This window comes from Ostrinia furnacalis, unplaced genomic scaffold, assembly GCF_004193835.3.
Source record: "Ostrinia furnacalis isolate ACB-3 unplaced genomic scaffold, ASM419383v2 OfSCF6240, whole genome shotgun sequence".
NCBI classification, from domain to species: Eukaryota; Metazoa; Arthropoda; class Insecta; order Lepidoptera; family Crambidae; genus Ostrinia; species Ostrinia furnacalis.
Window position 1 is genome coordinate 280005 of NW_021136479.1, and position 23379 is coordinate 303383.

General features: G+C 37.1%; 1 protein-coding gene across 1 annotated transcript; it reads right to left on the reverse strand.

The window, feature by feature from the left end:
• Positions 1–3297: 3297 nt before the first annotated feature.
• LOC114362164 (endocuticle structural glycoprotein ABD-4-like) lies at positions 3298–22978 on the reverse strand. The gene is made up of 4 exons (XM_028317452.1): positions 22814–22978; positions 5714–5822; positions 4509–4615; positions 3298–3671 (listed from the first exon to the last, which is right to left on the reverse strand). The coding sequence occupies exons 1-4, from the start codon at positions 22838–22840 to the stop codon at positions 3528–3530; spliced, it is 387 nt and encodes a 128-aa protein (XP_028173253.1). The 5' UTR covers positions 22841–22978; the 3' UTR covers positions 3298–3527.
• Between the last annotated feature and the right edge of the window lie 401 nt (positions 22979–23379).

The window sequence follows — 23379 nt, forward strand, 5'->3', positions numbered from 1 at the left end:
ATTAGCGTACACCTGAGTGAGATAGCAATATATCTACATACCATATCTATAGCTACAACAATAGACTTAGTATTGGCTACGTTAAAAATTACCCTGATTTTAGGGGTAAATAGGTGAGCTGCGGGTGAAACTGAGGCGCAAAATCTAGTAAGTATTACTATAAAGGTGAAGTGAAAGTTTGTGTGTATGTATGTTTACCTTTTTACGCTTAAACAACTGGATGGACTTGATTGATGGCGTGTGCGTGCAAGCTTTTTTCTATATTTAAGAGGTTAAACTGAGTTTTTGAGGATTTAAATAAAAAACCACTTTAATATAATACTTTAATCAGTAAAAGTTAGGTGGTGCAACTCACCCTATTGGTTTTCGATCGAATCCAAGCTTATCACCGGGGTTTTAGTAATCGCAATGAAAATGGCGGGTGTTGCGATTCGATTCGATTTTGATTGAGTCTTAAATGCATGTTGGCTAAGCCTTTGTATGGGAAATTTCAATCCAGTCTTTCGATTATCGATAGGTAGGGCTTTGCGATTCGATTTTTTGCCGTTTGACTAAGCCTTTTTTGTTATCGACCTCTTTTGCGATTTGTTTATTTGTTTGCGACTGGTTTGCGATGGGTTTGCGATTTTAAAGTGCGTTTTGACTAGACCCGCTGAAAGAAGTAAGAAACTAATTTAAAAAAAAAAGCTAGAAAAAGTAAAAACAATCGCAAAGTCATAGACATTTTTTAACTTTTATTCGATTTTGAATGAACTTTTATATCGCCGCGTCGTTGGTGGTTCAATGTGCATTTTGGCTGCCATTTTCCGATCGAATCGAATTACTGGTGACGCGGCGACTGACATTAATGAAAACTTCCTATTGATTTGCGATGGCATTTTGACTAGACCCACTGTGCGTTTCTCAGTAGACGTCAACGAAAACACAGACATGAATGACATGTGTTTGCTCAAATGTTTTCCCAAAGATTTTGCAAATATTGTCTTTGGATTTGGAAGTTTTCTATTATAGCCTGTGGGTCTAGTCAAAATGCCATCGCAAACCAATGTGAAGTTTTCACTAATGTCAGTCGCCGCGTCACCAGTGATTCGATTCGGTCGGAAAATGGCAGCCAAAATGCACATTGAACCACCAACGACGCGGCGATATAAANGCCTTGCAGATGACAGCTCGCTAAAGCGATGCCTTTCCGAGTTGATAAGTCTGCTATGACCTTTATCCTCTCAGAATTGTTCATAAGAATTAGTTAGATGGTATATAAATTAGTGCCATTGGAGTATATTTTTTTGAACAGAAAAGTACCTACGTAAATATAGCTTTACATGTTGTTGATTTATAAATGAGTTTTACTATATTTTCTATTCTTTTATTCAAAGAGTTATAATAAATTGTTGTTGGTTATGTTTTTCAGTTGATTAATGTAGGAATTGAAAGGCGGTTGTATTTCTTCAGCTTTATTTGTAATTTTCCGGGATAAACCCGTCGTATTTCAATCGTCATCTGTTCTGTCTTCTTCTAAAATCACATCTTTCTTACTCACTCATTCATTCATTCCTTCTCACTCACTCCCTTGCGTTCCGCTCACTCACTCATTCATTCCTTCTCACTCACTCCCTTGCGTTCCGTTTCACACTCCCACACTAATTTGACGAGTTTTCGTATAAATTGGACCTAAGAAACTAAAATAGGCTAACAAATTGTCAAAAATACTTAAAAATGTTGAAATTAATTTTCATTTTCCTTGACTAAAATTTACGTATATTTCAAAATGTTAAAGTGATTTATAATATTACTAGTCTAGTGTGTTCATGATGTTTTTTACCAAAATTATTTTTATTTACTACATTTATAAAATGTTTTTACTACAGGTTTGGTGTATTACAAATAAATGTATAAATATTAATTATAAAGATATGCATATCTTTAATGTTGTTAATTCTTTACTGCGGTAATAACTTTTATTACTAATATCGGTGAATTTATGATTAATTTATTACGTTGCGAAATAACGGTATTGTTATAACGAATGAATGTGCCAAATATTATCTGTTGCTATGTCAAATTTTGTAGCTTTACGTTAACAAACGATTCTCGAAGACTGCTAAATAAGCTTGTGTAAGCCCTAGACAAAATGACATACGTGACAGATAAAATTTCGAAATCGCTTCGCTCCACCTGTCACGAAGGTCAATTTGCTTAGGGTTCCAGAATGTTAGATAGTACATACTGACATAATATTTATATTGTTTAATTTATATTAAAAAGCTGTTAAAAAGAAGAGTTGCGAATATATTGTCGATACATTATCAATGGTTCAAGTAACACATTGTTACTGCTTTTTTTTTCTTTTCTTTTGACGTTATTAGACCTATTTTAGTCAAAATTGATTACTTAGACATTTAATTGAATCGATTATTTTAGGTAATCTAAAATATCGATATTGTAGATTTACAACACTACTGGAACCGTATTTTTATTGGGAAGTGGTTGAATGGGAAATAAATCTATGTCATCAGCATAAATATGAAATATTTTGTAAATAGGTATCATTTCGTTAATTCGCTGTTTAGTTTAAGATTTTTATAAGAATATTACGATTTATTACGAAAGAAATAAAATTTATTTATTATTTCTCTGTTGTCTTATTTCTATTCCAAAAAATGAATAAATACATTTATTTTCAGCAGCCAAGTACAAAACTGCCGGCTAAATTGCTATTGAAAAAGAAACAACATTGTTAGGTATAAAATAAGTTTATAGTGATATTTATTACAATATTTACAAAAGTAACTAACATTCTTCTAGATACAAATACAATAAAGTAACATTTTTCCTTATTAACTTATTCTGAAAGTTCAAAACTGGATTCACTCCTGTGATTTTTCATGAAATATTGTCGCTCAATCATTGGTTTGAATATTCTAAAATTACGGGCTAAATCTACGCTAAATATTCTAAGTAATTTTGTACTTTTTTATCCACTTTACTACCTACGTTATGTACTATCGGCCACTTTTCCAGCTACCCATTTCCGTTTTTTCTCTCGCTCTCATCAAATAGTGATTCTTTGCGATAGAACGAGACGACATGAACGGAAATGGGGAACTGTGGTCCATAGCACAGAATAATAATAAGTACTACGTCCATAGTACCTAAGGTTGTAGGAATAGCTTTCCTGCCTAACCCTCAAATTGTGAAATTAATTTGGTACATGCAAATTAACTTTTAAGTAATTAAAATTAATAATTTTATATAAACTGGGCACAATTATGCAAAAAGAAAAAACATTTGCAATGCTTTTAAAAAAAATATTTGGTGAAATTCTTTCTTTTTACTCGACTGCGCCAGAAGGAGGGTTACATTTTTTAATTAAGTCTTTCCAGTAAGTTATTTTACATCCATACACTGATGTCTTTACAGGATTCTCTATCGCTTAACATTTGTATTGAAAGTTAATAAAATCGGCCATGTTCTCTAGTTCACTGGTTTGTATAGAAAAGGTTCAAAAGTCGGCCATGTTTCGTAGTTCACTGGTAGTCCTTAGAGGGCGGTAGCGTTGCCAGGTAATCGAGCGCTCGCTGTATGGCCGGCGGGATTGGTGGTGGGGTGGGTAGATGCGCTCCTTGGGGCTGGAAACCGTTTTCATCAGCTCTGTAGAGCAGGTTGATTACCTGGGAACACAAATTGAGTGGTTAACGGGACTATTCCCACTTCTCGTTCCCACCGCTGCAACTCCTGTGTAGCCAGGATCTACAGCTTGACGTTGACCGTCAATAAAAACCGAACTAGTGAAGGCCAAGTTTGTCCCGGGGGAAAGTTATTGTCATTGGACCCGCAACGAAAATAATCAGAAGAACATAGGATGAAGATTCCACCCGGTTTTCACCAAAGCGGATAGGAGAGCGACGACCTGATAAAGGTAGCAGGAAGGCGCTGGATGCAGGCCGCTACCAACCGTGCGATGTGGAAGTCATTGGGGGAGGCCTATGTTCAGCAGTGGACGTCCTGTGGCTGAAATGATGATGATGATGATGCTGGAAAGGAGAGATGTGTTTGAAATACCAATAAGTTTTCATTATTTCTCCACTTAACTTCGGTTCGGAAAACTGTTGGTTGTTTTTGAGGATGAGGATGTTTTTGAGACGTCAAACGTCAGCGAGACTTCAGATATGGTTCAGATTTGTACGCTCTGTCACGTTACGTCATCATATTTATTTATTTATTTAACTATCAAAAATCATATATCTAACATTACAGGTTACCCCAATGCGATAGAAGATTAATTAGTAAATATCGCCCGTTTCGTGCCACTCCCATACCTCAGGCACCTAAGTTATACGCTAGATCTATAAATTACCAGCCGGGCTAGGATGCGCGCCGTGAAAAAATCTTATCGATGATTTTAGACGACAAAAGTATGGGCTTATCGCGTAAAATCGATAAAACTGCGTGATAAACGCTTATCGCGGTGCGTATCCTAAGCCTACTGATGTAGATTTTCTTATTACCTGGCCATCAGGCGCCACGTACTGGTACTGTCCTTCCACCACCAGCGCCGGCTCTCCCGACGAGCTGGGCTGCAGGGACCCTCGCTGCTCGTGGTAGATTCCTCCTTCTGGAGATTAAGAGTACAAAATAGATTGTGAAGACAAACAATAGAAAACGAAAATAGGAGTAGTGGACAGAAGTCTTAATTCAAAAGGTTCTTTTTGGAAGAGCTTCTTCAAGGCGAGAGTGAATAGGCAATTACAGGGCAGGTATGTACCATCCTAGACTGCATGTTTTTTTTATCCACAACGAGGAAGCTCTTGGCCTGTATCTCACCTCATGGTAAGTGATGATCAGGCCGAAGGTGGAAGCGAGCTTCACCCGGAATCCTCAACCACGGAGGAACTGGCTATCTTACCTCTAACTGCCGGAACACAACAATGCTGTTAACATTGTTATGATGGTGGTAGCTAGCCAGGCGAACAAGCCCTACCACCAACCAAACCGAACAGAAAGATCTGCCCCCACTGGGAATCAAACCCGGGACCTCTGCGTCTGAAGCAGGTGGTCTTACCACTAGACCACAGAGGCAGCTATACCTATCATTTATCATCAGGTGTTGATTGCAGTCAAATAACCTACTTTTGTTCTGCATAAAAAAAATTGTGAGCTGGATAACCAGTACGTGCATTCCTTTCAGTGATATTACTTAGTCCAGTGGTTCCCAAAGTTGTCTGGGCTACGACTCGTCTAATACAAGTTCCCAAACTCAGGACCCACCTATAGGAAATTTCGCCCGCTGCCCAGCGGTTGGATCGGTAGGGTGGTGTGTCGTTCTACAGCAGTGGTTCCCAAACTTATTTAGTCTACTGCCCACTTTGAGAATTTTAGCCCCCCATTTTTGTAGTCAAGAGTCGAGCTCAGTCGATGTCTAAAAGTCCTCCTAGTAGATGATGACGCCTCCCAAGCCTCTACACAACGTCCCGATTTTTTTCTGGGTCTCTTACCGCCCCCCTTTAAGCCTGCAGCGCCCACAAGGGGGCGTTATCGCCCACTTTGGGAAAGACTGTTCTACAGGCAGGGCCCACTCAATGTTCGCTCGCGACCCACCACTGGGTCGATACCCATAGTTTGGGAAACCCTGACTTAGTCGATGACGCGGACGTTTTCTTATTATAGCTATAGGTAGGTACAGATTAAATGTCACAATAGAAGAAGAAGTTACCAGTTTGTATGGCCCACTTGTAGGAGCCGTCTTCATGGGGCCCGTCGAAGTCGTCCCTCATGATGGCTTCTGTTCGCTGACAGCAAGCCGAAGATAAGCTGACTGCAAGCTGGAACAAGTAAATTAGATAACAAAAATGGTTCATAAAACAGCATCGTGTCTATAACATGATAGTTAAAAACCACGAAACGAATTTCCATACGGTTTTAATAATTTGTTAATCCATTTGTGAATAAGTAATCAATCTAGTCTCGAACTAGGCAAAAATATATAAAATATAAATATCTTTGGACAATTTCACACAGCGCTATCTTGCTAGTAATGCGACGTAGTGCCGCGTACGGTAGGTACGGAATGGAAAATTCGGGCACATTTCCCGACGCGACGTGGAGAAAATTCCAAATAGCTAAATACTTATCTTTAGTATCGCGGTACTCACTAGAAACTATGTAATAGAAGTAGGTAGGTAAGTAACACGCGAGTGAGTTATAAAAATCGAAATAAAGGACTAACTGGGAATCGAACCTGTATCTACGCCACGAAATGGTGTATGACCAGTTAAATCTTCTTGTTTTTCAAATTACACATTGATATTTGTAAAATTAATTTATAAGGTCTATTGAATTCTTGATTAAAATGTAAACTTGAAAAATTAATATTAATGACCTCATTATACGTTAATTTAAACTACACCATTGATGAGACCCGACATATTTCTCAATAGAGTCATCCAATTTAACAAATCAACGCTTCATCAAATTATGTTAACTAATTAGTTTTAGCCGCCGCGGCGCGGCGGCTTCGCTTAGACATGATCGTCAACGTCGTGACCATGAAATGCAAACAAACAAATGTCGTATCTTTTTTATAAAGGTTTTAACTAGAAACATAGTTTAAGGCTGAGTTGCACCACCTAACTTTGACCGTAACTTTGACGATAACCGGTGCTTTGAAAATGGATTTTGACAGATTTTTGAAGTTTGTCAAAGTTAAAGTAAGATGGTGCAACCCACCCTTAATCTCGAGCTAAGGCTAACAACATCTCTTATGTCTCTTATCGTCAGGCTGGTTTCCATAAAGGTGGAGCGGGCCGTCTTTTTCTATAGAATTTGACAGCGGCGGCGTCACGGCGCGGACCGGATCTGTGCGGAGCGGAGAGAAGTGGAAATAATGAAATCTGATTGGTTAAGTATTCAAAACACTTCTCCGCTCGTCTCCGCCTTGATGGAAACAGGGCCTGCTGACACAACTCACTTAACTCATGGGTCATTTAACATAAGCAGCTCCTATTTGAGAAAGTGGAAGGCAAACAAAATTGTTATTAGATTGATTGATGTAGGTCTCCTCGTTCGTACTAGAGAAAACAGAACATTCGTCTCAGAGAAAAAAGAACATTCGTTAAAGAGAAAAGCGAACATTCGTCTAAGAGAAAAGAGAACATTCGTCTGAGAAAAGCGAACATTCGTATAAGAGAAAAGTGAACATTCGTCTCAGAGAAAAGCGAACATTCGTCTGAGAAAACAGAACATTCGTATAAGAGAAAAGTGAACATTCGTACAAGAGAAAAGAGAACATTCGTCTCAGAGAAAAGCGAACATTCGTCTCAGAGAAAAGCGAACATTCGTCTGAGAAAACAGAACATTCGTATAAGAGAAAAGTGAACATTCGTCTCAGAGAAAAGCGAACATTCGTCTGAGAAAACAGAACATTCGTATAAGAGAAAAGTGAACATTCGTCTGAAAAAACAGAACATTCTTATAAGAGAAAAGCGAACATTCGTCTAAGTGAAAAGCGAACATTCGTACAAGAGAAAACAGAACATTCGTATAAGAGAAAAGCGAACATTCGTTAAAGAGAAAAGCGAACATTCGTCCGAGAGAAAAAAGAACATTCGTCTGAGAGAAAAGTGAACATTCGTATATAGTTCTGACATTATGGCGAGTTAGCAAAAATATTAGCTAGGGGAACAGACGTACTTATGTTGTCTTGTCAACTTGTCACCCACCAGTGATATGTGATATTTATGCATATATTAAGGTTCACTGACTAATAAACAAAAGAAATACTAACCGAATTCGGTCCATCTCCAGGATCAATTTAAGATTCGAAACCTATCCAGTTGCAACGAGGGGTGACAGGGAGATGTCATATCTCCGAAACTGTTCACCAGCGCCATTTGTTTGTAAACTAAAAAAGGTGGATTTATTGCTTAAAGCAGTCTTAGCCAGTCGACCTTTCATACTTATCAGAATTAGTAAGATTCTATTGTTAATGTTGGTCTCGAAGCGCTAAGGGTAAAAAGATTATGAGACATGTAGAGGCTCCAAGAGCAAAATATTTGACGATTTGTAAGTAGGTAGCTATAAAGAAATAAATTTTGACATAGACTTTATTCACTTCGTTCAATACTTTTGCTTGTACAGGAATAGAACTGGCGACCTCTAAATCGTCACATTTTATTATTTCATAATATAAAACAATAAAATCACATAATTCAAACATCGCATTGCCTAACCGCCCTTGAAAATACATTAAAATGTAACGTCAATAATATTATTTTTATAACCAGTTTTTTTCTAAATATTCATACTGTCACAAAGAATGAATTTAATGTGGGTTTCGTAATGTATATGTATTATATAATAGAACTTCAATGTTATAAAAACATTGATATTATGTACCATTAACCTATACCTACGGGTAGCCTACCGCCTCTGTGGTCTAGTGGTAAGACCACCTGTTTCAGACGCAGAGGTCCCGGGTTCGATTCCCAGTGGGGGCAGATTTTTCTGTTCGGTTTGGTTGGTGGTAGGGCTTGTTCTAAGTCCGCCTGGCTAGCTACCACCATCTTACCTAAGTCTGTCGCCATAACAACAATGTTAACAGCATTGTTGTGTTCCGCCAGTTAGAGGTAAGATAGCCAGTTCCTCCGTGGTTGAGGATTCCGGGTGAAGCTCGCTTCCACCTTCGGCCTGTACCTCTAGTAGGAAAAACTTTCGAGTTCGTTTCGTTGCGTATTCAAAGTGTCATCGAAAAATTTTGTATGAAAAATTAAACAGCGCCCCCTAGGGCGGCTATAATATAGGGGGCGCTGTTTAATTTTTCATACAAAATTTTTCGATGACACTTTGAATACGCAACGAAACGAACTCGAAAGTTTTTCGTACTAGAGGTACTGATCGTCACTTACGATCAGGTGAGATACAGGCCNAAAAAAAAAAAAAAAAAGCCCTAGTGATGCTGTTACCTCTGGGCTACGGCTTGACACTACTTTTTGGGATACTCTGTATAAGTACTAGTTACTAAGTACATAGTACATAAAAAGCTGGATTATTGTAGTGAACCCACTCACAACACAGGCATATTTTTAGGTTAGCACGAGGGGTTTTATGGTACTATTAAATTAAATAAATAAAAAATGAGTCAAAATTCATACTAAATATTTTCAAATCTCAAATAAGCAGTGGGAGATAACATAGCCAGTTCCTCTGGTTGAGGATTCCGGGTGAAGCTCGCTTCCACTTTCGCTTCGGCCTGATCATCACTTTTTATAATAGATGAGATGCAGGCCAAGAACTTCCATGATATGAGTTTTTTTTAAGTTTATTAATTAGTATTTTCCATGATAGCAGGGCCGGATCGTGAATTTGTGGGGCCCTGGGCTGAAACTTCTTATGACGTTGTCACGTAAAAATATCGTCCGTAAACCGACTTTACAGACAACTTTTTTTTTTTTCAAATTATGGCCTACTTTTTAGCGGGATCTGGGGGCCCCTTGTAACCCCGGGGCCCTGGGGTGCAGCCCAATCAGCCCATAGGTAGATCCGGCCCTGCATGATAGGTATATTTTGTTCTTCCGGCTTATGTAACCAATTAAAAAGGTCAGGAAATCAAGTAAAATTATGTGGTTTTCAAAATATTCAAAATGCATTAAATAATAAGAGATTGCAACAATTTTATTACATAGTTAATAGTCGCACGCACTAGCGTGTTATGTAAGACCTCCGCATTTTGAATGTTTCTAGAGTTATTCTAATAAATAATATAGAAATTTAATTAAAAATATCCATTTATGACATTTTACGCGGCATCGCTAAAATTAAATAGTCCCAAACACAAAGATTAACATTGGCTAAAGTTTTGTGATTGAAATGGGTGACAGTAGGCGCATTGGTAGAATTTAATTTTAATTTAATTTTGTCTATATTTATTTTATTTCAAGTAATTTTATGGAAATAAGTGATGTCCATTGCAGTGCAGTGCTTCGGAAATGTTTGCTCAGTCGCATACTGACGGATTCTTTGCTGTCCTACGCAAGAAGACTGCCTCGTTGCTCAGTAGGATACGGGCGAGCGCTGTCCGCATTCAGATACTTCCCGCGGCCTTCACCAAATCGTCAGTCCATGTAGTGGGGGGCCTGTGTCCACTTTATTCTGCTACCCTGAAGGGATTTTAGTCCAGTTGAGTTAAATTATGCTTGTAAGTGTTAGGTCCTCCTAACCTAACCCACTCCTGTGGGTTCACCACAATGATCCTGCGGTCCTTGGTCGTTGAGAATCGAATGGTAACCTTCGAATCCGCAGTCTGACACTGTGTACTGTACTGTGTACTGTATCTACTGTGTAATGTACTGTGTACTGTGCTGTGTACTGTACTGTGTACTGTACAGTGCACCGTACTGTGTACTGTGTTGTGTATTGTTTTGTGTACTGTACGGTTTACTGTACGGTGTACTGTACTGTGCACTGTACTGTGTACTGTAGCGTTATGTAAATACAGCCAAATTTTTTGACCTTGAGATTAGCACGTTCATCAAACAAAATATCGTATAGCTAAGTTAAGCTACTGCATCCAAGCTACGCTGTGGTAGCAAGATTTAACCTTATCCTTTCACTAGCTCCATAATTTGTGAGCAATAAACGATACCGCTTTATGTAATAAGTTTATTACTATTATGTATAATTCATCATTAAGTCTTCATTAAAGTGTGGGAATTCAGTGTCTTAACATTCATAGTCTTTAACTTATTTTAATTAGTAACTGTTTAAATGTTTCAACGCTTACCTTGCCAATAAAATTTAAATAAACCAACTATTAAAATGGAAGCTTCATTCATTGTCTCAATTAAATTGTAAATTCAATCTTGACTTAACATTATTAGAATTAAGGAAAAAATGCCTGCAAATATTTGGCGTTAAATTTTTAATATTCAAAATCAAAGTTATGATTCCAATCACCATTACTTTGTTAATTTTATTAACATAATTCCAAATGTCAAGGTGCAGACTTTAAGGTTTTATTCGGTGTTTTTACAAAATAATTATTGGCCTGATGGTTCGCGTATTCGTATACGGGTTCGATCCCTACACAACTTTATTAACCAAATCGGCCAAAAAAAAATTGCCAAACGTGACGTTCCACTTATCCGCCAAAAGTTCCTTCTTACAAAATGGCGGATGACTTCCCACTATGAGAGAGAACATCCTACAGAAAAATAAAATGCATACTGTTCTCATAGAAAACAAGGCTAAACGAAATAAGTGAAAATAGGTAATAATCTGGTGTTGCTTAAACTCATTGAGATTGTTCAAGTTTACATATAAAATTACGTGCATTCACAAACAAAATGGCGGATTTTAACATTTGCATGTCTCATTGTTTTAGTGGCATTCATTTTGAATTGTTTTCAGCATGAATTGCTAAAGGTCGCAATGCATGATGATATTTGCTCAAGGTACCCGAATGATGTTACTTTCGCGCGATGACATGTTCGTGGTCGTGATATAATCAATCGGTATTCAATACAAGACAAGTGTGCGTGCTTATAGGCAATTATTTTAAGTGCCTACTTGACAACTGGTGCTTTAGTAAATAAGTAGGACTATAAACTAACTAGGTACTGATCAAATATGGGACCACAGATGTAGATGCATATCCCCCAGCTTCCTAAAGTTTCAAATTCAATAAATATGTGGCACTTTACTAAGAAGAAGACCTCACCCGGACTTCTTTATACATAGGTTATTGTTTTTTTTTGTTTTGTTTCATTTGCTTAAACTAATGCACGTTCACGAACACTAAAATGGCTAATAATCCACCATTAATGCACATTAACATTCGGCTAGACACAATAATAATTAAGTTTTAGAAAATAAACAAAACTGCGAAACAAAACGCTTACTTTCCCGCCAAGAAGTCTCCATTCCAAATAGTACACTTTAACTCTAAAAACTATCTTTCGTTTCAGCCAAATGACGTCCACTGCTGGATAAAGGCCTCCCCCATGGATTAACTGGATGCGGGCGCAGGACCGGTCGTTATTGAAATCTTTGGGGGAAGGTCTTTGTCCAAAAAAACTATAGTTACATACAATAGGCCGTCATTCGTAACATACCGAGGGCTTAGTGTGAGTTTACGTCAAACGTCGTCATTAGTGAGCGCGTTAAAAAAATATATGAAAATTTTAGTTCTTGAAAGTTTCCGCTAGGGGCGCTCCATTTCAATCCGTCATACATTAATGACATTTTTTTACACGCTCACTAGTGACGACGTTTGATGTACTCATCACACTAAGGCCCAGAACAGACGGTGAAACGCAACTGCAACGAAACTGCAATTCTCTGATGATTCTTATGAATGAAACTGAAAGTTTCAAAGTGGTCGCGTCATGTGTGGTCTCTCAACGGACGCTATGGCAGAAACTTAGATGCAACTCAAATGTAACTAGCAGTTGCAGTTTCGTTGCAGTTGCGTTTCACCGTCTGTGCTGGGCCTAAGCCGAGCGTTTTAGAATACAGTCCTAGAGTTTCTGTATTAGCTTAACCCAGTAGTTACATCATGAGCACTACAATCGAAAATATCATGAAGTGTTAATTTTTGGCGTTACGAAAGCGACGACATGGTGGATTGCGAAAAGATATTGAAGTACAAACATTATTGGTGTTCGTAAGTAGAGACTTAATGGAAGAGGCGACTAAGAGACAAAATATGCGAACATCAGGCCTCCCCAACCCTTCTGGCCAGCGCGTGGGGAGTGTAGACCAAACTCTCCATTTACCTATACAGGATGTCCCAGAATGGGTGAATCAAACTGCTAGGGGAGGTAGCTGTATTAATACATAATATAGGTATCCCTAAAAAATATGAAAGAAAAATTTGAGTTCGGATTTTTTTTTAAATAAAGTGATCTAAACTCGAAATCTAGTCATTATTTTCAAAAGTTTGTTTACAGTACCTCTAGTAGGAAAAACTTTCGAGTTCGTTTCGTTGCGTATTCAAAGTGTCATCGAAAAATTTTGTATGAAAAATTAAACAGCGCCCCCTATATTATAGCCGCCCTAGGGGGCGCTGTTTAATTTTTCATACAAAATTTTTCGATGACACTTTGAATACGCAACGAAACGAACTCGAAAGTTTTTCCTACTAGAGGTACAGATAGACGAAGCGATCATGTACAATTAATATTAGTAAGAAAAAAGTACAAATAAACTCCAAACGTAGTAATATAGCCAGATACTTAGGCAAAGCTGATTTATTTTCACTTTTTGAAAAAAAAAATTTTTTTTGTGTCCTTATGCGCTTTATTTTTTTTCATATTTTTTAGGGATAGTACATTAGTAGAGCTACCTCCCCTAGCAGTTTGATTCACCCATTCTGGGACACCCTGTATGTATATCTGTAGTGGAGACCTGATGATGAGAGTCTGAACCTGGAAATACTGTCTCAGACCCCCAGAGGTTCCGTGTTTGATTCTATGTTGGTCCAATATTTAGGCTTCTTGATTGGTGCAGCAAGGTTCTGGAGTGGAGGCCACGTACCGGAAAACGCAGCGTGGGACGTCCACCCCCAAGGTGGACCTACGACCTGATAAAGGTAGCAGGAAGGCGCTGGATGCAGGCCGCTACCAACCGTGCGATGTGGAAGTCATTGGGGCAGGCCTATGTTCAGCAGTGGACGTCCTGTGGCTGAAATGATGATGAAGATTGGTGCTAGGGCTATTCTTAGCCTGCATGGCTAAATACCACTATCTTACCTATCTATCGCCATAACATAATAAGACGAGTACCTACCTACTAATGGTCATAAATATGCCCGTATTCACAAAAGTTACAAGTTACTACAAGTCTCACAGTGCGCAGGGTGATACACGAACCAATCATAGAGAGCTCTATTCAACGCCGCGCGTTCGATTTGCAGCTTCACTTAAACAAGCATCGTTTGTGAATACGGGCCATAGACTTTTTGAACTGCCAAAAATGTTTAATAACTTCATAGAATTGACATCTCGAGTAGGCACTCTTAAATTGAGGTCAGACTCAATGAATCAGTAGTTTTTATGATTCATTACATTATGTGTGTTTATGTAAGCCGTTCGAAAATCCGACGTGCGAATAGGGTTGTCACTTGGCAGATATTGAAACCCTTTTCTATATTTTGTTGAACGTCGTGTCAGTCGTGTCGTGCTCCTGCAGTGGAGAACAAAATAAATAGTTATGTTTTTTTTTTATCTAAGTCTCAAAACTATCCCTCAAACAATTAATTGAAAATCGGTTCAGTGTTTTTAAGTGTGAAAAATTAACAGATTTTATGACAGTTACTTTCGCATTTACTAGTTTGTTTTTTGGATTCGGATTTTGACTTTTTAAATAAGGAAACTCACCGCCCCAAAAACTAGTACAGCAGGGAATGCAGGATAGTCCACAGTGTTAAAAATAAATTAAAAAATCGTGTTTTTTTCCACATCGTGTTTGGTAAAAAAACTTTAAAAAAGACATGTGCTTTTTGAGAAAAGAAATGGGTATTTCTCATCGCCACAGTTCTCATCGTCACCTTCGTGGCAAATTTTATTTCTAACTTATTTCAACTTTTTGTAAACGAAAATTGTAGCGCTTGATGTGAAGACTGTATTCTCAGTAAATCAGTCAAATAGTGAGTCTCGTTTGGAAGCTTTAACGTTTTGAATTTTTTGATGCCACGAAAGTGATTCTGTACTTCACAGCAATAATTTTTTCAAACTTTATTATTGTAAATGACTCTTAAGTGTTTATAAAACATATATTTTGTCTTATTTTCATAGATAAATAGCAATAACATAATATAAATAGGTACCTACTTAAATAAATGATAAAATTTTACCGATTACGTCACCTACTATGTTACAAGATTCTACGCAATTGGTTTTAAGGGTGACACTAGTGGATGACATTCTGAAATGCTAAAGAAGCAAAAAACGGATTATCAGTACCTCAATAAAAAAGAACTCTAACTGATTATCAGTCCCTCAACAAAAATATATTTTTTATTTAGGCCAGAGGGCCTCGTATTTTTGTTGTACAACTTTTAACTCGAACTTCAGATTAAATTTATCTTACAAACAGATACACAGTCACATATACAGACATACATACAGTCATACAGACAGACAACAAAAATACGAGGCCCTTATTTATTTATTTATTGATGTACTGATCTCTACTTACCACGTATAATTTATTAGTTATTAAAATATTGTAAATACATAAACACCAGTCACTATATTTTAAAATAAACCAAAGCAAGAAATCACTTTCGTGGCCTAAAATCACCTTCGTGTATAAAACACCACGAAGGTGATGCCACGAAGGTGACGAAATTTTTAGTTTTTTATGAATTATCCTTAAATTTGAATTTAACGGTTCAAGTCGAATACTACACAAATAAGTCTAACATGTTAAGTTTTCAATGGCAAAGTTTCAATTAAATTGTTTAAATTTTAGAGGTAGAAAATATTGTTCAAGCAAGCGACGGTATGTCTATGGATAATCACAAAACATGGATGGACAATGAATACAATTGATCATCGATCGTATATCTAAATTCGAATTGTGTAATTTTGTCCATTTCATGAAGACCGAAAAATGACCCCGTTTTTTATCGTTTCATGTGATTTTTTCGTATTATTTTTGCTTCTATTACGATAAAATTTATTTTGTATGTAGCTAAATAGATATTTTATCATCTGATTTCAAAGTTATTGTTCTAACTTATACCGTTTATGAACTATTATTGTGTGACCATCAAATTTGAGTGTAAATGAGAAGTACCCAAATAATGAAAAATGTTTTACAACGTCATAATAATAGGTAATCTAAAAAATAAATTAGTAGAATAATATTTTTTGTAGGTATTTGACAACCCTAACAAGTAAAAGGTTTTTTTAACCATTCGCACGTGCTGATTGATTTGCCAATATTATTAACGCCATAGGATCGTTGAAGCTGTCAAATTATTATTTATTTATAGACTTTTAATGGCTGTTTTGTAATACAATTCTTTTATGTAACTGACGGACAAAGCCAAGTAAAAGGCAATTTAATTGTTCAGAATTCCGAAATTGATAATGCGATAATTGTTACTAATAATAGTGTTTCTAAATGCGCATATCACAAGCACAAGTAACAAGGTTACAAAACACACAATCTAATAATTTGAGAACCTCTTTTTTTAAGTCGGTTAGTTACAAATAAATTAGTTGTGTCAAGCGCTTAGGCTGGGTTGCACCATCTTACTCTAACTTTAACAAACGTCAAAAGTCTGTCAAACTCCATACAATAAACACCGGTTATCGTTATAGTTTCGGTTAGTTAGGTGGTACAACTCAGCCATTTAATCTTGTTGAGAACCAAACAGTTAATATTTTGAATCGTTTTTAAACAATTAGAAAAAGGAGGAAGTTCTTAAACTGAATGTTTTTTTTGACAGGTGCTGATGGCCAGTCTAGGTTCGAAATAGATTAAGTATTTTTGGCCCCACTGAGAATCGAACCTGGGACCTCCAGGTCTGAGGTATCTAGTTGGTTTCGCAGTAAACCACAGAAGAGGCGACAAATAGCCCAATGGTTAGTTGACTGCAGATTCGAGGGTCGGTAGTTCGAACTCCGTCGCAGTTTAACTATTGTGATGAACCTACTCCTAACGATAGCATGATTTTTAAATTTATTTAGACTTCGAAGGGTTTAACGAGGGACTTTTTTTATTTTATTTTTATCAAGCTTAATAACCCTTTTTGTGGCTCTGGAAAGCACACTCCCAAGCCCAACATAAATTGAACTTTAGGTATTCACTATAAGAACCTCCTTTTGTTGAAGTCGGTTAAAAATCGATGAAAATTTTCAACATGGTGCCTTATAGAAGGTTAAGGTCACTCATAAACATTTTGAACTAATTATTAAAAACCTTTTATAGTATGCCTACACACAGAAGTCATGGTTTTCCCACGACCTACCTTCATGATTGATGTCGCTTGACATTTAGAAGTGTCACAATACCAACATAGATTATGTTAAATCGTTGACGAATGCGCGGGAGTGGCGCTACGCTAAAACAATAGAAGGCAGACATAACAATGAAGAATTTGAAGACGTCTGTGCTATTTATTTTCAACTTTTGTTGCCTATAGGTACCTACTTAATTTCTATTTAGTCGTAATTTTGCACATAACCAGAAGGAAAGGCGAACTTAATGCCACAACATGGCATTGTTTTCTTGTCAACCTTTCAACCTGTCTCTTGCGCTTCGAGACCAACATTTGGCAAGTGTTATGGAAGTCAGTCACTATTGTCTTCCCACTTAAAGTGTTATAATACAAATAGCAATTAGTTCGTTCGTTTCAGCTACATGACGTCCACAGCTGGACAAAGGCCTCCCCCAAAGATTTCTACAACGACCGGTCCTTCGCTGCCCGTATTCAGGTACTTCCTGCGACCTTCACCAGATCGTCAGTCCACCTAATGGAAGGCCTGCCCATACTACGTCTTCCAGTCCATGGTCACCACCAGGAACTTTACTGCCCCAGCAGCAATTTTTCATTTATTTCTACATTCATGTACCACAGATGTATCTTACGAAGATTAAGTAGGTAGTTAGTTACCTAATAAAAAATCTAAAAAATACCCATCTCTATCGAAAATTTCAGAAATTCCGCTCGTCTTATATTCAAATAATAACTAGAATTAGAGGTCACCTTACTACTTGATTGCACAATTTGTTTAATATGTAAGTGTAAGTATTATTATTTAATTACAGTGTTTACAGAATCAACCTTAGATTGTTATCTAAGGAATCAACTAATTAATAAAATTAAAAGAAAATGAGCTTATGTAATAGACAAGACATTTCTGCTTCGTTATTTTATACTATATACTATCTTCCCGCCCGCAGCTTCGCCCGCGTGGAATTTTTCGGTTTTTTATATTCTTTGACACTCAGCAATAATGTGGCTTTCTATTGGTGAAAGAATTTATAAAATCGGTTCAGTAGATCCCGAGATTACCCCTTACAATTTAACAAATATACAAACACACAAACTTTACCTCTCTATAATATTAGTATGATAATCTTACGACCTGAGAATCGAACCCGGGAGGATCAAAGAGCCCATTCTACCACTACTTAGACCACAGAGAAAGTAAAATACTGCTAAGTGTGTATTTCAGTACTGAGGGCTGAGTGTGAGTTTTCATCAAACGCGCTCACTGAAAAAATGACATTAAATGTATGACGGATTGTACAGCGCCCCTAGCGGGAAACGTTCAAAAACTAAAATTTCCATCACTCAGCCCACTGAAATAAGTGATTCTTGATCTGTCTCATAGATCACGTAAGCTGTCGACAGTTCGACACTAACGTGGTCGGTGAAGCACTGACGAAGTCGGTGAAGCACTGACGAGGTCAGTGAAGCACTAACGTGGTCGGTGAAGCACTGACGAGGTCAGTGAAGCACTAACGTGGTCGGTGAAGCACTGACGAGGTCAGTGAAGCACTAACGTGGTCGGTGAAGCACTGACGAGGTCGGTGAAGCACTGACGAGGTCGGTGCAGCACTGACGAGGTCGGTGAAGCACTGACGACGTTGGTGAAGTATTGACATGGTCGGTGAAGCACTAACGTGGTCGGTGAAGTACTGACGTGGTCGGTAAAGCACTACATGGTTGGTGAAGTACTAACATATGATTGATGATATACTATAACGTGGTCGGTGAAGCACTGATATGGTCTGTGAAGTACTAACGTGGTCGGTGAAGCACTAACGTGGTCGGTGAAGCACTAACGCAGTCGGTGAAGCACTGACGACGTTGGTGAAGTATTGACATGGTCGGTGAAGCACTAACGTGGTTGGTGAAGTACTAATGTGGTCGGTGAAGCCCTAACGTAGTCGGTGAAATACTAGCGTGGTCGATGAAATATTTTTTCCTAACAGCCACGTAACGTGGCAGGAAAAACGTGGGAAGGTAGGTAAGTACCTGCTCAACCTTCACTGTTTTGGGTTTCATTCCCAAGTAACATTTTACTCCATTTAAGAGTTCAATAGTCGTTCACATGTACTCCACAAGCTGTGTATGTCAGCTGTATACGAGCTGTATAGCTTGCTATAATGCTTTTATAGAACCAGTTTGGGCACAAATTAGACAGCTTTAAGTTCACTATGGCTGTACATTAGCAGTATAATAGCATTATAATAGCAGTTTAAGTAGTAACATCGTACTTAAGGCTGACTTACGGCACTATATGGGACGCAGTGTGAACCATACAACGTACGTGAGGACAATAAAGAGTAACAAGTGGCTAAATGCACAGCTTTCAAAGTTATAAAGTCCGACAAAAGTACTCCAATGCTACCTAAAGTTCACGTGTGTCTTAAATTATTTCCACATTTTAATATTAGTTTGGTATTTGTACGTGAGTGCCAAGAGGGAAACAACTCGGGCGGATAATCATTTATGCAAATAATAACACGGGTTTTAAATACTTAATAATGTTAATGCCATTGGGAATGCAACTTTATCGTGAAATGTATACATATTTACAGCTAAAATATTTACGCGCCTCTGTAAAAACGCGATATTCATTTTAAAATATTTAAAACTGGCTGAGAGGAAATCTACAATTTTCAGTTTTTGATATTGGATTGGCATTATAATTATATTACGGTAATTAATTATAACATGAAACCAAAACTCAATCGCTCTATCTGCGAATTTTGTGATAAATCTGCATTAATTTTGGAGATTTATTTGGTAAATATTTTAGGTTATGTAGAACAAAATGGTGGAAATGAAATACGGCTATGTGAACTGTTATAACTCCAATTTAATGCGGTGAGCGTATATTAGGTTCACATGTGTTCTGTTAGAATGCTGTTATCTATATGAAGTTCCACATTTGTACCACTACAGCGCTAATGTCTATAAATTTATTCTAATGTGAACTTATGTACAGCTTTAAGATGTACCTAGTTCAGGTCAATTGTGTATCTTTAATTCTTTCAAATACTGAAATTTTAGAGATCCGCAATAAAAATTATTAATGTCCGTTAAATCGCCTAGCCCAGGTACTAATAGTCAAGTATGAATACCTAAAGCATCAGACGGTAGTGTTCCCGGTTTAAATTCGTTTATTATGCTTGACAATTTATTCAAAGCGGAATGAGGAATACGATTTTCAATAGCCCATGTTCTTATTTTTTTTTGCGAAAGGTTAAATAATTGTCCAAATCAAAATGGTATTCACTATCACAAGAACTGCAATCATCACACTCTGATATCTGGTATATTTTGAAGGGAAATTTCAGGTTCAGGCATAATATTTTCCTCTGCATCATGTACAGAACCACCATGAACAACTAAAAACAGGCTTGGGGAAATGTGTAATAGAATATCACATTCACATTCGTGTTCAGCTTAAAGCAAATAAGAGTAGTACTTGTGGACAAATAAACTGCTATTGATGTTAATGGACAACACATATAGTCCTTTTAACAGCCTACAGTGTACATGCGAACCATTGAAACACTTTTGTACAGATAGTAAAAAAAGGTTATTTTAATTATCACAAGCAAGTCCTACTACAGCTACTAGCTGTATAACAGTCTAAAACAAGTAAACATAACAGCCTTTGGCTTTATAAATGACCACGTGTGTTCTATTAAAATGCTAGCTCTATAACATCGTACAAGTAGGCCGTTAAACAGCGGTTGCCGTATCTCTACCCTCCTATAATGCTCTTAGTCAGATGGCTGACTAAAGGATAGTTGTTAGAGTATTTATAACACCAACAATCGTATAAAAGTATAACTCTACACTAGTCTACACTCCTATAAGTCCCTTAGACAGGTATAGGTGTAATTAATTGCAATAATACAGCTTATACATCACGAGTGAACTGTACTAATGCTTTAAGTACACATTGGAACTAAATGTGAACTCTTAAATGGAGTAAAATGTTACTTGGGTTGGCGCTAAACTGTTAAAGATACTGGCTGTACAGGAGTTACGTAGTAACGAGACTATTTCCCACCTCTCGTTCCCACCGCTGCAACTCCTGTGTAGCCAGGATCTACAGCTTGACCGCCAATAAAAACCCAACAAGTGAAGGTCAAGTTTGTCCCGGGGGAAAGTTTTATTAAACTGTCATTGGACCCGCAACGAAATTAATCAGAGGAACATAGGAAGAGTTCGAAGTCAAGGTACAGTGTATGGTATAGGTAAGTTAGTAGGTACGAGTACTAAGTACTTAAGTGTCTACTTACATATTAATATTTTATGTAACATGCTACTAATTGTAAAGTCAGAAATTTGATATCATCATTTTAATTTTTTTAATTTTCATACAAAATAAATTTTTATAAAATCCGATTTGTATGAAAAATAAAATAATTAAAATGAAGATATCAACTTTCTGACTTCACCATACCATTTATATGACCATGTTAACACGGGCTAGTGTCGGCTCATATACCCATTTATCTAACAACCTGTATAATTTAATAAATGCGAAAGTAACTCTCTGTTTGTCTGTCTTGCTTTCACGCCTAAACCACTGAACCGATTTTGATGAAATTTGGTATAGAGATAGTTTGAGTCCCGGGAAAGGACATAGGATAGTTTTTATCCCGGTTTTTGAAACAGGGACGCGCGCGATAAAGTTTTTCTGTGGCAGACAAAATTACATGCGGGCAAAGCCGCGGGCGGAAAGCTTACATAATTTTAATAAAAATATTTGCTATTTCAAAAAAACCACATCGTAAAAAAATCGTCTACGCTAGCTAACTTATGAATATTAATATTTATTTAGTATAAAATTACTTACGATAAAAATTCACTATAAGACCTCGCTTGATAGGTACGTCATTAAAATTATCTTTTTATATTAAACACGTTTTTGGCTAATATTTTAGTAATATGGCGAGGTTTTTTATTAGTTTATGTAAAAATATGGTACCTGCGAATAGATTGCTAATTTTAATTACATTTTGGCTATCCTTCTTATGTTTTTGGTACGAAAGGTGAAAGGACTTTATATTTATTTTAGTCCTAAAATATAAGTTTTACGTTAATCGTTCGTTTCAGCCGAAAGACGTCCACTGCTGGACAAAGGCCTCCTCCAAGGATGTCCACAAAGACCGGTCCTGCGCCGCTCGCAGTTATGTTATTACATGACTGTAATAATTATGTACGGGACTATTCCCACCTCTCGTTTTCACCGCTGCAACTCCTGTGTAGTCAGGATCTATAGCTTGACCGAAATAACCCAACCAGTGAATGTCAAGTTTATCCCGGGGGAAATTTAAACTGTCATTGGACCTGCGACGAAATTAATCGAAGAACATAGGAGCCCTCTAGTGAAAAGTGGATGATTGGAGACAAAATAAAGGTTTCCAACCTAGGCATTTCCATTTCCTTTCATGATTCAACCCTTTGAAAACCTTCCAACCCTCAAAAAGCCCTTTGAAAAAATACGATTTAACCATTATTTTCTTTCGCCACTTCTTTTCAGCATTGATCAGCTGATTGCGAGGTGATAGAGTGAGCAATATTGGGATGTGGATAAACCGCTGAAAAGGCATGCATATAAAGAATGCCGTAAACTTTAGTCTAAAATTAGAAAAAACATATAATTTCTGATTTTTGTGAAGATTTATGATCATTGAATTAATTTAAAGCGACAATAGCCCAATGGTTTTGTTCAGAGTGCTTAGCAGGTATCTCCCGCACGGGTTTTAAGAAAATATTTTTTTATTCTTAAAATACTTTTGAACAAATAAAAAAGAGAGTAAGAATACTTACCACAAATAATCCAACTGCTAATTTCATTTTGGTAACACTTTATAAAATAAAACCTCAAAAAATATAAACTCTTTTAAAAGTTTTCTTTTAAAAATATAAACTTTTAAAAGCACTGGCCACGTGCTGTCAAAATTCCCGCGTAAATATGACAGCTCGTCTTCCTTTTTCGCGCTCGACTGAACGAAAGGTGGTTCACATGGAATGATCATTACGCTAGATTGTCACCTTTGACCTCCGACTTTGGTGTATTACAAACTTAATACCTGCGGTTGAAAGTGGAACCACAATTTCATCTTACAATATGCATAGTTTCACATAGACAGTAGCGCCACTAGTGACTGCAAATCTATCTTTGTCAAGATAAAGGTCTACCAGAAGCAAGTGCGCGTGGCGAAATTTTGAACTAATCATAACTCATACAAAATAAACTAATTCCTAAGACACTAGCGCCTCTACAAAGTACATTCTTTATTGGTGAAAAGTACACGTTCTTGGCGGGATCTTGGATAGAATATTAATGTTACATCGATGTAATAAGTTTGTCTAACAATTTATTACTAAGGTGT